The sequence below is a fragment of the Gekko japonicus genome, unplaced genomic scaffold (genome assembly GCF_001447785.1).
Source record: "Gekko japonicus isolate JY-2015 unplaced genomic scaffold, Gekko_japonicus_V1.1 scaffold806, whole genome shotgun sequence".
In the NCBI taxonomy this organism is placed as follows: Eukaryota; Metazoa; Chordata; class Lepidosauria; order Squamata; family Gekkonidae; genus Gekko; species Gekko japonicus.
This window is the reverse complement of record NW_015160234.1, coordinates 587,688-604,503: the sequence shown is the minus strand read 5'-3', so window position 1 is coordinate 604,503 and position 16,816 is coordinate 587,688. Positions and strand designations below refer to the sequence as shown.

Sequence of the window (16,816 nt, the reverse complement as noted above, 5' to 3'; positions counted from 1 at the left end):
TCGCCAGACTCCTCGGAGTCTTCTTTAACCATAAGTTCCTTCACCACTTTGGGGAGGTTTTTGATCAGGAACTGGAGTCCTTCTTTCAGCTGTTTCACTGCAGGCCCAACTGGCCACGGTCACCTCCCGACTTCTCACTCTTCCATCAGGCTGCCCAGCTCCACGTCATCATGGAAGGTACGGGAGACTCTCTGTCCTTCCCGATCTGATCGCCCACAGGCCCCACAGAAACCAGGTGTGCTGGCTAAACATGGTGGATCTTCCCAATGATCAGGACTATTCTGATTTGGGGGGGGGGTTGAAGAGGACGTGCTTCTTTGGCTTAGCACCCATAGCCTTATTGTCTCCCTTCCTGTCGGGATCAAGCACGGGATTCTCAGGTTCAGACCCGGTACTTGCGCTCGCCCTGCCATCTTCATCTCCGTTCCCCATCCCAATTAGGATTGGGGTGGCAGATGAAGAGCAATGCAGGAGTTCTGACACTCTGTCAGGTCCCCCAGTTAAGACACTCTCCACAATACACTCAAGCAGTGCTAGTTTATTGAGATATGCTTACTTTTGGAAACATGCTCTATGTCAGAACTGAGAAAAAACATGAAAAATCCCCAGTTATAGGTAAGACAAATAACACTGCACATCTCATGCATACATCATCATCCAGCCCCTAGGTTACTATGGCAACCCTGACAATGGTGCCTTATCTGATCTGTATCCTAGCATGGCAGAAGTGTCTCCAAGGTCAGCTCCCATGGGAACTGGCACTCGGGCACAACTTAGAGAATTGGTTATGGCTTCTGCAAGCATTCACTCTCAACACCCCATGAACTCCCCTCAGGAATTCCCTCCCCCCGATATTATGGCCAGCAGTGAAGTGAATTGTGAAGTAACAAAACTGAAGCTTGACAGAGGTACACACATATCTGGAATTATTCTCATGGCCTAACATGAAAAAGTCTGCTGGCATAAGATACAAACTAGGTCACAAATATTTGATGTACAATGAACTAACACCTCAACTACTATTTTATTTCCTCATTCAGTGTCTAACTTTCTTTTTTTAAAAAAATCACAAACCCCACATGAAAAATTAAGCAGAAAAAATTGTTTTCAGGAAACATATAGGCTTTCTTTTAAAAGGAATAATCCTATCATCTTGCTTTCTCAGACAGAATTTTGTAACTGTATTAACAAAAAGCTCTGGTATTTTGGTCTGTTTGATAAGTACATCCACTGTTTCTCCCTTTACCCATCCCCAAGGGAACCTATGCTAGCTGATCCCAAATAGCTAACGGGTGGAGGAGGAGGACAGAGGAAGCAGATGGATTACTCCCAGGTTCTGATGCTAAAATAAACACTGGATCCCTGCCATGAAACATTGGCCAGTCTCACCAACCTTCCTCCTACTGGTATATCCCTTTCCTTCTGCTATGCCCTGCTATGCCAGGCAAAGAAAGCAAGCTGCAACACATAATTTTCATCTTGCCTGAATCCAAGAAAAATGGATGTAGAGTGTGTTCCCCCCACCAGTTGCTTAGCTCATCAGCTGCTATGTTCAGGTTTTTAAAAAGAAACAGCACACATTCCATCTGCACCAGAATGCCTTTTTAGTTCTTTGGAACTACCCCATTCAAAATGGTGCTCTAAAGCCCTTGACAGGAATCACACCAGAGAACTTTAATACATATCACACATAAGACACAGAGGGCTCTGCCTGCTTCAAGAGAAGTAAACTTCTACTCACATCAGCTCCTGGTTCGCCTGGCAATCCAGCGGCCCCTGGTTTGCCTGGTTCACCATCTGGGCCCTGCAGAAATGAATTTGTTAAAGACAAATTAAAGTAAGACCTGTACATAGAGATCCTACAATACTATCATCTCGTCTATATTTAGCTTCAACCAACATGTGCAGAACACTTACCGGAAGTCCGGGGGGGCCATTAGGACCTCTGTCCCCCTAGTGAAATAGAAGAGGGAAATAAGGAAATAAAATGCATTTTAAGGTGTGGGATAATATGAACAGAACCACATGTAAAATACTAATTCAGACATTATCAAGCAAAATCCTGATTACTTCTTCCTGTATATTGAACCCTTTATTACTCATTTTAAATATTATAAGAATTAATTACAATGTAATAATTGTATTTAGTGTTTATTGCAGATTACAAACACTAATCTCACATAATCGTTATTACAAATGAAGACAATCCCATTATATTCTTAATGCAGATTTTATTTTTAAAAAATAAAGTTTTGCTTGTCCCTTGAGGTACATGACTTGGAATATACATCTAGGATTCTTGGTACATAATATTGGTAAATAATTTCTACTGTCGATGAACAGGACAGTTGACAAACTCAAGGGCTACATGTTAAATATACTCAGAGGGACAGCAATGTCATTGTATGACGGTGGAGAGGAATTCCTCAAGTGCTAGTTGTATCATGTTATACAGTCCAGGTCATACAGAAAAAAACCACTTACGTCTATACCATCAATGCCAGGAACTCCTGGTGGTCCCGGAGGGCCTGGGGGACCTTGTGGACCTGGGGGGCCTCTCTGGCAAGGAATAAAAGAAAGTTTACACAATGGAAGAGGAAATCTTAGAAATCATGCTACAAATGGGGAGGGGGATAATAGGGAAATAGCAGCCATGGGGTATTTTGACAGGAGCTACCTATGATCTACTTCCCTGTCCTGATGCACTACATAGTTGCACTTGTGCCACTGAATTCCCACCTCAACACCTCTTCCTAATCCATATAATTACACACACTTGATCTTAGCCAAAAGACTGAGAAGCAATACAAAAATCCAAGATGGCGTCGAGGCTAATAAACGTGCAGAACTCTGGTCCTTCTTCAATAACTATTTTAAATAGTTGATAGATCATTCAAGGCAGAGGCAATCAGATGCTACTTTTTTGTAAAATGTAATTATAATCTGTGGATTTAGATATTAAGTAGGGTTGCCAACTTCCAGGTGAGGCTTGGAGATCTCCCAGATTTACAACTGATTTCCAGACTACAGAGAACAGTTGCCCCTGGAGAAAATGGCTGCTTTGGAGGGTGGATTCTATGGCACTGTACCCTGCTGGGGTCCCTCCCCTCCCCAAATCCCACTCTCCTCAGGCTCCCCCCACTCCCGATCTCCAGGTATTTCCCAACTCAATGCTGGCAACCCTAATATTAAGAGGAGCCATTTTGCACATTGCTATGGCAAGCACTGCATATGTGTGTGTAGAGAGAGACCCCAAATTGAAAGAATACTTAGGGGTGGCAGCATACTTCAGGACAACAGTTGAGGTGGGGTACAGTAGAATAATGTTCTTTGGACCAGATATTCACCAACTTTGTTCCTGTGCAAAACCAGTAATAACACTGCGAGAGAAAGTAAAGTGATCTCTGCAAATAAGCACTATGATTTCCCTTACAAACCAGAGGAATCATTATAATTAAATATCCATGTAAGTGTTCTGAGATTTTTCTGCTTTAAAATATACCCTGATCTACCCCTCTGTAAAACTGTTTTCTTTGTAAAGTTTTCTTCTAAAAATGAGTTCTGCTTTATTAATTAAAAAAAACCTGAATATCATCCCAAATAAACCCTAAATCATTCCAAAATATGCTTTCCTTTTTCATGGAACCCCAGAGTGCTCAATTGATTCATTCTTCAGAATAGCTTAGGAAAAAGCCCTCATGTTCTACATGTCACTGTTTTCTTTTTATGACTAAATTCCAACTGCCAGGCAAACTTAACTTCACAATAGGTGCTTTGTGAGTAAGCCTCTACCAGGCCCCTTTCTCTACCCTCACGCTTCTTGCAGAGAAGGTGAACTACTGACACTGAAGGCAGCTTTCAGGGGCACCTACTTTCCTGTCTAGTTCAGGCTGACTTCCAGTTCTAGCCATAATTCTTGTGTCTCCTTCCCTCACAACCAGCATTTTAAAATAGGCATTTTTTTCTTCATGCAGTTTTCAGAAGAGTAGCCATTTCGGCCTGTCATATAAATAGTTGCATGCAGCGGTAAACTAGCTAATTTTTTGGGCGCTACGGTACATATTCTTTCTTTTTTGTGAAGCCATTCATAGTTATTATTTTTCTGACATCTGATGGGAGCAGGTTTTAGCCTGTGAAACTCTATGCCACAATAAATGTATTAACCTTCAGGGTACCACAGCAGTCTTTGATGATTATGCTATCTTTTTAGAATTGCTTTCAGGCATTCTTTGGAAACTGTATACCTGACTCAGGCCTTCCAGTTGATATTCTAAGAGTGAGTTGAAAGACTTGTTCCTTATTGCAAGACATGGTGATACAAGGTGCTGCCTAATACTGCATCAGACCACATGCATCTCTAGCCAGATAGGAGCTGTTTAATAGTCACGCAACCTGAGAGCCTTTCACCAAAGAATCAAAGACTGAACTTCAGACCCTCTGTGTGCAAAATATGTGCTCTGCCACTGAGCCATAACCCCTCCTTACATTACAGCTCCAAAGAATAATGATCTTATTACTGATGTGTATTTTTATAAAAATGTGGATAATTCATAGGATGCTGTATTACACTCTGTCATTTTCTGATGTTTCCCTGCTTTTGAAAGCCTGATCAAGTATCTCCATTCTGCGTAACAGCAAGTAGTATCATGTATTATACACAGATGTGTATTAATTCAAGATATTTTTAACAATTTCTTGTTCCATATTCACAGTCATTAAATGGATTAGAGTCCCTGCATATCCCTACTTTAAACCCTTATTTCTACCATTCTTTCTTGACCATGATTATAATTCCAAGAATGAGTATTTAACAAGGTAAGGGGTAGCTAATATATATTAAGTCACTTCAAGTATCCGTTTTTATTGACAACTTATACCGAATAGAAAGATTTTACAGAATAGAAGAACCCCTTTCAAAGCAGAGGGGCACCATTTCAGATTTGAGGGAGGAGGGGCAGCATTGTATAGGCCAGAGATGTAAACTCTTCTCAGATAATGTTTTAGGTTTGGTGAAGACTGGGGGGGGGGAGGTATCCTAGTTTCAGGCCCACCCCTGCCCTGCATGCAATCAGTAGACTGTTGGAACAGAGCCCCCCCCCCCCGAGCACGACTGCATGTGTGTATAGTTCTACCCACAGATTGTCTGAAATGAGTTTTCAGATCAGAGAACAATGGGAGAACTCACTTTTCCTTTCTGTCTTACCTAAACAATACTCCTGCACAGCAGTCTCCTCTAAATTAAAGGAAAAAATAAATTGCCTAGCTGTATCAAATCAAACATCCATCTAGTCAAGTATTGTGCCTCCAAGAACAGCCAGTCAGATGCTGCTAGAAGTGAATAGTTTCTGTATATTTTCTGCTGTAACAATATCCTTAGAAATCCATTACACAAACCTTTTGACTGCCAACCAAAAAAACGAAAAGGGGAGGGAGGAGCACAGAAATTAGAGCACAGCCAGGAGTATTAAAAAAAATTAAGTCTCTGAACTAAGCAAGCATCCTGCCTTTAAAACTTACCTCAATGGTTGTCTGGCTTATCTGAAAGAACAAGACAAAGTCAGGCAAAACTTACTTGAGACAGGCAAAGGCAAATGACTTGCAGGAAAACCCCTAGGAGGCAGGAAAACTCCTTGCCTGGAACTGGACTAGCCATAGACACTTTCTCCGATTGCCACAGATGGATTTTAGGAACTAATAATCTCTTGCAGAAGGATTCCTCCAAAGCCCTCGAAAGACAGCCTGCAATACACACTGTTCTTTCTGCTAATGAATGGCTGTGGAGGAGGGTAACAGAGATTGGAGGAAACCTGATGGCTGGAAAGGAGGGATTGAATGACACCGACTCTTTAACCCTTTGCCCTGCAGCCAGCCCCATGCACCTCTGTAGCAACACTCACCTTGATCTAGCCTGTGAACAGAATAATTAGGCAAGGGCAAACCCCAACCCCAGCTGACATACTTTTCAGTATACCCCTTAATACATTTGAAGGGGGGGTGGAGGTTAAAGCATTTTAAATATCGACCCCCAAAGTTATAAGCATTGGTCTTTAGCTATCATCTTACCGAAATGCTGCCTATAAGTTCACCACAAGTTTCTCTTTCGGGTCGTTGAGGGTCACAATGAATCAGCATCCACTGGATTTCAAACTAGGGACAGGGAGGACAAAATTAATTTTATTGACAGAAATTCATCTTTTCATAGTGATTTAGCAGCACAGGCATTCTACTCAGCTACCCCTGGCATGTTTTGAAACCGTTATTATGTACTTTGATTGTTTAACACTGTCCTTTCCTTTAGGCACAACACAGGTAAAAGCCTTTCCTTATCTCATTGATCTTGACAGGAAAGGGAATAATTTCTCCCATTTTATGAATGGGAAACTGAGGCTGATGAAAGCACTTAACCAACAGGCTACTTGAGGAGTCTCTGGCTGAGGTGCGAGTAGCCCCCAGGTCTCTGAGGTAAAAATATATCAACTGGACCACACAAGCTAGAAAATACAGTAACTGGAACTGCAGTTGGAATAGCTTCCTGGATATATTTGAATCAAGAGAAGAATGTGAATGAACAAAAAAGGGCAAAAGTGTTCTGGTACGAGTATATCTTTACCTGAGAGGGGGAAAAACCCTAAATGAGCTGTGTTCACACAACTGATTCTGAAATATGCAATTCAAAACTTGTTTAACTTTTCTTTTGCCACAATGGAGTTTAATAGAGGCATAAACTGAAGAGAAATAGTTCCGTATAAAGAAAAATGCATAACTTTAACAATCGTTGCCTGCTTAGGAATGCATAATGCTGCTCAGCTCTACAGGGACAACATGAACCCAATCTTCACATGCAGCAGAGGAGGGAGGCTCTCATTATTAATGTTTCCCCCCCATCTGAAAACTTCCTGCAAGCAAACAAAAAAGGCACATGGGGAAAAGGTTACATCTGTTATAGCCTAGTATTTCACATGCTGTGCTAATTTTCACTTACAATGAATTATTATTGTAGGGGAATTTCAGAAAATGTGAAAACTGTCCCCCACCTGCAGTTAATTCTGCCACCTCGATGTGCTGTATGAGTAGACCAGGCTTGAATAGTTGCTTCTGAATATTCCTTGCCAAATGTTTGATGCTGTTTTCCTTTAGAAAGCTTAAAGTTGTAACTAGAATTCTGCTCTACACTTTATAAACATACTATCATGGTTCAATTTAAGCTATATTGTTTATGAAAAAGAGTTTTTTTTCCTTCCAGAAGACTAGATGAAGAGTGGATGCGGAGGGGTCAGTCGATAAGAATTAAAAATGGAATATCAAAGTGAAATTCTGCAGGCCTGGCTTCTGTGTACACTAGAGCCATCTTGAAGGAGACAGTTATAACTGTGTGAGATTTGACACCTTCTTAAAACATTTTTGAAAGGGCCTTATGAAAGAGGGGGGGGACATACTTCAGTCTCTCTATGAATGTTGTGTTGGGATGGCTGTATGGTATGGTTGCCAACCTCCAGGTGGTAAGTCAACCACCAATGGATGTACAGTGTACGCAAGTATGCAAACCACCAAAAAATACTGAACAAATCAAGTATTAGACAACAAATTGTGTCCTTAAAATGAATTAGTATTATCTTTTACAGTCCTTTTTCACAGAAGTTATTAACCACTCCCTTTTTGCCTCTAAACACAGTCACAAATGAAGTGGCTACAGATCACCTAGGTTGCCATCCGTTTCCTCTGAGGCCTCTGTCTCAATGGGGGAGCCCCAAAAGCTCCAGAAGTTAACTCTGGCTTTGCATTCTATCTTGCTTGCTGAGCCCAGCAAGAGAGCCAAATTGAAGCAAGGTAGACTGCCCAGCAAGAGAGCCGAATTGAAGCAAGATAGACTGCAAAGTCAGAGTTAACTTCCAGACTTCAAGAAGCCACAGATACAGATCCCTGTCTGCTGCATGTAATTACAACAGAATGGACAATGGAATGCTTTCCTCCAAGTGTCTGACAATTTCACCCCTGATAACTTAGCCATCTGAAAGTCTTTTTCTGGCATCTAACAGGAACTGATGGTCACCAACACAGGCCTGTGTCTATGAGGAACCAGGACTGTTATGCCTTGTGGGCTCAGAGTGTATCTTCAACTCAGTTGAACACGAGGAGTGGAAAAACTTCTTTGGAAGAAGGTCTGGTTCCCAAAAATGGATTCTGAAGTTAGATCCTGTATCCAGTCTTGTATCCTTTGTCAGGCAGCAGTAAGGCACTATACAGTTCCACCTATACAAAAGATGACCACTTTGCCTTCTCAACCCTGGTAGAAGTCAATGTTGACTCCTCTGACCTCCTCACTGGCTCACATTTGGTTGCTGTTATGGATGACTATTCCAGATTTCCCATTGTTGAACTGGTTACTACTACATAATCACTAGCTGTCATATCACAACTGGACAAGGTATTTTCCACTTTTGGAATACCGCAGGTGGTGAGTAGTGAAAATGGGCCACCAATCAACAGCACACTTTTTGCACAAGTTGCTCAATATCTTGGGCTCTGTCATCAGAAAAATAATGTCTTACTGGCCCAAGGCAAATGGAGAAGCCAAAAGGTTTATAAGGATTCTAAAGAAAGCACTAAGAACTGCAGATGCTGAAGTCAAAACCATCAAACAGAACCATACAATTTTTAAAGAAATTACAGAACATCTCCACATTGCACTACGGGCATTCCTCCTGCAGCTCAACTATTTAGACATCTAATACATACCTCAGTAACAGAACTGCTCATAGTTCCAGATCACAATGACCAAATGTGGGCAAAGACAAAGTGGCAAAGGAAAGAATGAAAGACAAGGCAGAAAAATGCAGAACCATAAAGTAGGCAGTCATACTAGAACCTGGAAAAGTTCAAGCCCAGGCTTTACTCATGGCCAATGCGCCCTCTAAGCTGTGGAGTCTTGTGAGCAAAAATTCTACTTTGTGAGCTACTGGCATTAAACCTGCGAGCAAGTGATTTGGCTACTACATAAATTAGTTTGCTCTGGAGCCATCCTTCCTGAGCTAAGACAAAAATGTGTGAGCTGGAGGCTAAGAAACTGTGAGCTAGCTCACACTAACTCAGCTTAGAGGGAATATTGCTCATGGCTGGGCAAAGTGGACAGAGAACCGCTACCAACGATTCAGGAAGGCCTTGCATTCTTTTCTTTCTTTCTCCTCAATAAAGTTACTCTGTGTTGATTAAATGAAACTTTCTCCATATTCCTGAGTGCCTGCAGAATCTTAAAAGATCTGTTCATCAGTTTCTTTTGTGTTAATGGATTATTTTCTGTGAAATAGACATGATTGTTTTCATGTCAGCAACATAAAGGATACTATTTTGATGATTTGGTTGGTCAACACTGCTGTCTGTACCAAGCTACTTATCAATATAACTTTTCTAAATAATTCGGGGTGGGACAGTTTCAGATTAATCACAGCAGTTTACTCATGAGATCACTGTATGATTGTGTTCCTCAAGGGACCAGCTTATTGACTTGTCGGTATCCTGTAAGAATGATTGTTCATATCACATGCTAGTTCTGAACCACAGGAACCTACATGGTGGGTCATAATTGGGTTATTACGTTATTGTTATTATTATTGCTGTTGTTGTTGTTCATACAAAACTAACCTATACAGTCTGGGGCCACCATGCCTTAAAGACCACTAGCTCCCATATGAACTTCCCTGACTGCTACAGTCATCTTCTGAGGCCCTGCTTTGGGCACCCTTGGTTTCTGAGGTTAGACAAGTGGAAACTTGAGAGATGGCTTTCTCAGTTGTGTTACCAAAATTATGGGGCTCCCTCCCAGGAACTGTCTTTTCCTATTACTGTCTTCCATCAGTGAGCGGATTTTTTGTTTTGTCTAGTGTTCCCTTAATGACCTTCCTGTCTGCCTTATGTTTTAATTGCTGTCTCTGTGTTTTATATATCTATACTACTTCGGATTTGATTGTTTTTTTATAATGCTTTTCTTTAATTGAGATCCAGTGTGGTGTAGCAGTTAGAATGTAGCACTAGGATTTGGGAAACCCAGGTTGAGGTCTCCATTCTGCCATTGAAGCTTGCTGAGCGACCTTGGGCCTAGGGTTGCCAGGTCCCCTTGTTGCTCCAGTGGGGGGATTTGGGGGTTGTTCCTGGATGTCCCTGACATGAAGACATCACCCAGAAGTGAGGTCATCATGCTGGGGACATTGTACAGGGATGCTCTGGTTTAAGGCAAAACTCTGTGGTAAAACCAGCTTAAAACCATAGAGTTTTGCCCTTAAACTAGAGTTTCCACATGCGATGCTCCAGCCTGATGATGTCACTTCTGGGTGATGTCATTGTGTTGGGGAAGTCATGTGGGGACATGGCTGTTTGGGGGTGGAGTATTGCCCACCGGCCAGCTGGCCAGTGACAGGGAGAAGCCCCCAAAACTCAGGGAACCCCCTTCCTGACCTGGGGACTTGCAAGCCTACTTGGGCCAGTCACACCCTCTCAACCTAACCTACCTCACAGGGTTGTTGCGAAGATAAAAGAGAGAATGATGTAAACCATTGTAGGTCCCCATTGGAAGAAAAATGGATTATGTGTGTATGTACAAATAAATAAATAAATGTCAGCCACTATGGTGGCTCTGATTGGGCAAAAAGGCAGGATATAAATTTTGTAAATAAATATAATAAATAAAATGAAGGATATACCACCCAACAAGTTGTTATGTGTACCTAGATTATCCCAGTCACGCATCCAGAAATGAAAATTGCTTGGTTACCCTGCTTTTGAGAGGAACAGAAAGCAGCAGTGTATTTCCCTAACTTTCCTAATGTGCCCTGTCAAATCAACACATCACTGTATTAAGGCAAGAGATGTTTCAGAGGTGGTTTGCCATTGTCTGCCTCTGTGTCACATCTAGCTTGCCACCTAGTGGTGCATAACACTAAAAGAGCTAGAACTTCTGACTGTCATACAATCTTAGGATCTCTTGGCTATACTACACACACTGCCGTACGATGACCATCACCACCACCACCACCACACCACCACCACCACCACTGTGTTTTGGGAATAAACCCAGATTTCTTTTTCAGCATTAATTGATTCACAGCCCAATCCAGTAGTCTTTAAGGTGCTAGTGGACTCTTGCTCTTTTGTACTGAGGTCTACTGTAGTAGTAGTAGCTATCCACCAACATAATAGCAGCAGCACTGGTTAGACCCCTATGGGCATTCTGCAGGGAGGAAAGGACACACACACCCCTCCATAAGATGCAGACTGCATGGTTAACATGCTGGAGTTCATAGCAACCTCAGCAATACCCACCAGTCAGGCAGCAACTCCTGATGATGCTCCCCAGAGTGGCACACATGACAGCACAACCCAGTCAGAGGCACATGGCCTGAGTGTCCCCATAGCCGCCAGGGGAAGGGCACCCACTCAGCTGACAGGCTGTTCCCCTGGCAAGAGTCTGACCGGCACCAGCAACAATGCCAGACTGAATCACTGTTAAATTTCAATTGTATATCTGTCTTGCTTTCAGTAAGAGGGCTAAAATCAGGGGTCGTTTCGTAGAAAAAGAGCTAGGGGAACTCATTAGCATAACTCATTAGCATATGCCACACCCCGGCCTTGCAGCTCCACTGCCAAGCCCCATGAGGGGCCCGGCGGTGGACCTGCAAGGCCGGCGGGAGTGCAAGGAAGCCCCGCGAAGGCCGTCCCTGGCCCCAGGCAGGCAGGGGTGGGGAGAGGCAGGGAGGAAGCAACTTACCCTCCCTCTTCTCCTGCCTCCTCCTGGCTGAATGAGGGCCGGAAGCGGGGCGGCCGGAAGCAGGGGGCGGGGCTTCGTCATGTGCCTCGCCCCCCGTACCTCACTCGGGGGAACTGCAATCCCCTGCGATCCCCCCCGAAATGACCTCTGGCTAAAATGATAATCATGCCTATCTTGAGTACCTAACTTTATATGAACAGCATATAATTACTGAACCCAATCTTAAGTGTGTGTGCCATCATTTGTTAACATTTATCCTTCTCTTTTTTCCCTCCCCACCCTCTATTTTCTTTCCAGTAGTTTATTTTAGATTATTAATTCCTTGAGGCATAAGAAAATAAACCCTCAACTGATTTCAATTATGTTTGTCAAGACATAATAATCAGACTGATAGCTAGTTCAAACAACATCCACAATCCAACACTGGACCATGGGAGTTTTGAGTCCACTACCATATCAGCAACTGCTTTCAAACCTGGGGGTGCTGGTAGTTTCGAAATAAATTTGTGATGGGATATTGGGAAGGAGGACAAAGTTTGTGAAAAACAAATATTTGGGGAAATTGCTTTGAAATGTCTCAAATAAATATATTAAGCCTTTTTAGATAAGATTCATTATCTATTATGCCAGAAGCAGTACTTGAATAAAGTAGGAGGCCCTTAATGAAATCCATGACTACCATCCCTGACTCCCTTGGATTTTCCTGCTGCTGGACTGGACCCGACTACTTACTTTGACAAGCCTCACTTACTTTGACTACTTACTTTGACAAGAACATTAAATCTGGCCAAGGAGATGGTCCGTCAGGAGGCCTCCTTGAATGATGTATAACTGCTTGCTTTGCGCACTCTTATTTAGTTCTAACATGAAATGGTTAAGATATCTGCATACTATCAATTGTCTCAATAAACTTTACTTCTTTGAATGAAGACTGTTGGGAACTGATTGCTTCAGGAGTCTGACAAAGTGTTAGAACTCCTTTTAATTCCTGGACTCGTACCCAACCATGGCTGACGATGATGCTGGGAGCGCTCCAGTTACCACCGCTGAGGAGGAACCAGTTCCCACCACCACGGTGATGACCACGACAGTGGGGGTTGATACTGAACAACTGGGAAGATTCTGGCGAGACTCTTATTCCTGGCCGTATGCCCCAAGCTGCACCGAAGAGAGTTGGGCAATAACTCGTGACCTGAGATTGCCTGCCTATGGCAGACACCATGGTAGCCGCTACCCAGATGAGTGTGGGAGAGACTATGGGAAAGCGGCTAAGAGCGAGGAAATGCAAATCGAGCGGGTGTGACAAGAACTTCTGGCGCAGTATGAGGATTTACACTGGGACATGCAAGAGATGGTGTTTAACATCCCTCAGCTCATCACAGATGCCGTAAAGCATGAGACGCGCGCCGTCCTGCTGGACGGGGATGGAGGAAAGGGGCAGGACCAGCCGCACGACATGGCGCAGGCTGAAGATCAGATGGGAAGTGTACCCATTCCCATCAATCCTCTGGGGGGGCAGGCGATCAGCTGCTGGCTGGGCCATTGGGACCCCCTGCACAAGTGGCGCCAGCACCCAGACTTGACCGGCCCCATGAAATGTTGGATGCCACCTTCGATGGAGACCCCGACAAACTGTCCTTCTTCCTGCTGCAGGTGCACAAGTTCCTGAGAGACTCGGGTCCTCAGTTTGCTACTGACGAGCACCAAGTGGACTATATAGGGTTGCACCTGAGATAGAGGGCAGCCGATTGGTTTGTGGGTCTGCACAACATTAGGGATCCCGAGCTCTATGACATGACAGCTTTTATGTGGTCCCTGCAATGACAATATGAAGACTCCCTGGAATTAGAGAAGACATGAACCCTCCTATGAGCCTTGTGACAAGGAAACAAGATGGTCCGTGAATTCTCTGATGAGTTCAAGATGTATGTGGCTAAGGTGCAGGGATGTCCTGAAGAGGTCCTGATTGAATAGTATTGTATTGGGCTAAATCACCAGATACTGGAGAAGGTCCTCAACTCCACCAACCCACTGACTTTAGCTGGGTGGATCCATAAGGCCAGTTCTGGAAGGAGTTTTTGCAGATTTTGGGCATTACCAGGGGGCTCAGCACAGCCCATCATCCAGAGACAGATGGACAAACTGAACGTGTTAATCAGATAGTTGAACAATTTTTATGCTGCTTTACCAACTACCAACAGGATGATTGGGCTGACCTGTTATCTTATGCGGAATACAGTTACAATAACTCTGTACACTGCTCCACTGGACTGTCCCCTTTTAAAGCCATGCATAGATATGAAGGTATCCTTTTGCCTACTGTAGGCACTACGAATCCTAGTCCTGGGGACCTTCAGACTTGGTGGCAAGGCTTGAAAGACCAGTGGCCTCTCATTCAAAAAACTGTTGACAAAGCCAAAACAGATTACAAAGCTCAGGCCGATAAAGGACGAGCCCCTGAGTGGGATTTACAATCTGGAGACTTGGTGTATTTATCTACTAAACATCTGAGGGGCCTCCATCCCAGAAGGAAATTGGGCTGGAAATATGTTAGTTCTTTTACAGTGCTGCGTAAGGTGGGGGAAGTTGCTGTTGAGCTTGATTTGTCTAAATCCCTTAAAGATGTGCACCCTGTATTTCATTTTAGTTTGCTGAAATTTGACTCAGGCCCAAACCAGTAGAGACCATGACCACCAGCCCCTCCACCTCTGATGATGAATGGTGACCCACACCATAAGGTGGAAGAGATTTTGGATTCTAAGCTGAAACGTAACCGCCTTTGCTATTTCATTTAATGGAATGACTTTGACCCCTCTCATAATGAATGGGTACTGGACTCCCATGTTAATGCCCCTAAGCTTGTGTGTGCTTTTCACAAACAGTATCCGAATAAGCCGGGTGGCTAAGATCTTTGGGGGGGCAGAATGTCAGCTAGCCCTCTGTCTAGCCCTGGCTGCCATGGGAGTGGGGTGACTCTGGAATGCTAAGTTTCTATTCTGGTGGGTCTTCTGTGTTTCTATTATCTCTGCTTGACCTTCAGTGCCCGGTGTAGTGTTTCTCCTGGGAACTGATGCCCGTTGTTTTGGTGGGCTTCTACCTGACCCCTGATTGGCCCTGGTCCATCAGGAGGCCCCCTTGAATGATGTATAACTGCTTGCTTCATGTGCTCTTATTTAGTTCTAACACAAAATGGTTAAGATATCTGTATACTATCAATTGTCTCAATAAACTTTACTTCTTTGAATGAAAGCTGTTGGGAACTGATTGCTGCAGGAATCTGACATAGTGAGATGCAGCAGGAAGAGGCCACAAACTGTATTAAAACCTTCTCAGTTGTGACCCCTAGCCTGTGGAATGCACTGTTGGATGACACCCATGTCCTGCCAGATGTTTAGTTTCCACAGGGCATGCAAAGCTGAATTACTTAGGTTGGCCTTTGGAGGGTAACCATATGTTGGGGCTGTTTTAATAATGGTATGATGATAACTACATATTTTAATGTTAACATTTTATATTTGTTATTTCCTTTTCCTGTAACTTAACTGCCTACAAGCCATTAATCAAAGTATTTTATAGATAATTTGCAACTGCGTAGATAAATGTGGCTAGATCAGATGTGCACTTCTTTATCTTGCCTGATAGTAAAATTTTTAGTTTCTGCTGCTCAAAAATGTTCTGTAGGCAGTCAGTCCAGGGAGTAATATATTGGTTGTGAAGTGAATTTATTTGTTATTTGTTATTATGTTGTTTTTACCTTATTGGTTTTTATGTTGTAAGTCACCATGAGACCCTTTGGGTGAGTGGCAACTAAAAATTAAATAAATAAAACCAACAATTTCATATTTTTGCTTAACTTCAACAAATTAAGAGAACTTAGATCTATATTCTGATGAACATTGTTTTTTGGTCCCTGTAACTAAAGCAGCAAAAACAACAACAAAACCCTGTAAAAACTTGCAACAATAACCTCCTCCTTGTGTTCTCACTGTGCTTTAGAGAAGTTAGACCCAGAAAGGGGAAGACCCCTGAATGCTGGACGTACCCAGCAGAGAAGGGGTAAACCAAGATACATGGTGGATACAGGAACAAGATAGTAATGATGGGTAGCCAACTATTTATTTCATTAATCAAACTCTTGTGACCAGTGAAATGTCTGCATCAGTTGGGATTGCCTACCTCTAGGTGGGGCTTGAAGATCTCCTGGAATTACTACCCATCTCCAGACTACACAGATAAATTCACCTAGAGAAAATGGCATCTTTGGTGGGGTGGACCCTATGGGATTGCACACCACTGATGTTCCTCCCCTCCCCAAACCCCACCCTCCCCAGACTCCACCCCCCAAATTAAAAGGAATTTTTCAACCCAGCATTGGTCACCCTAGCACCAGTCTGTCTCCTCTCCACAGATAACATTAACTGTAGCAAATTCTCATTCACTGCAGCCCCATCTTATAATGGGCTGGAACCCATTCTCCTGTAACCCCCTTAAATCCAGAAGGGAAATAAGCAATACGTTCACTGCATTCATTCCTTATTCTGGATCTTCAGGAAGAGATTTAAGCACTTCTTCTGTGATGCGAGCTGTGCTCCTCCCTTCCCCTATCAGGATCGCCTGCTCAAACGGATTGAATTCAGTCCTCCAATAACCATTTCATTTGGACTCCCCATCTTCCACTCCTACTCTCACTCCCCGTGGGGCCAGGATGTATTGGAATCCTGAAATTGTTCCAGCTGCAAACGGAACTTTCAACCAATTAGTGAGGCACTTTCTACTTGTCTGGAAAGTTCCTTCATCAAGTCTATGGAGGAGATTGGGGCATGACAGGAGACTGACTGACAGGAGGCAGTATCTGGCCACTTGTGGGGAGAGGCAGGCAGCCAGTTGACTGAAGACCTATTATGCCTGGGCTCATATGATGGGTGCATCTGGACAGAGAAAGCAAAGTTTCACACCGCTTGAAACAAGACTACTCTCCTCCGCCAGGTACATGGTCAAAGAGGTACATAGTCAAAGAGACAAGATAGAGAGATTCATGTGGGAGTGTGTGGGGGTGAC

At 43.4% G+C, this 16,816-nt stretch overlaps 1 protein-coding gene across 1 annotated transcript in view; it reads right to left on the bottom strand.

The window, feature by feature from the left end:
• The window catches only part of COL9A1 (collagen, type IX, alpha 1), a 140,607-nt gene that overhangs the window by 93,344 nt on the left and 30,447 nt on the right, over positions 1-16,816 (bottom strand). The window contains exons 7-11 of the mRNA XM_015412655.1: positions 6,064-6,147; positions 5,518-5,538; positions 2,485-2,559; positions 1,918-1,953; positions 1,742-1,804 (exon numbers count right to left, since the gene is read on the bottom strand). Coding sequence (XP_015268141.1) covers positions 1,742-1,804; positions 1,918-1,953; positions 2,485-2,559; positions 5,518-5,538; positions 6,064-6,147 — 279 coding nt within the window. The remainder of the gene's footprint in view (positions 1-1,741; positions 1,805-1,917; positions 1,954-2,484; positions 2,560-5,517; positions 5,539-6,063; positions 6,148-16,816) is intronic.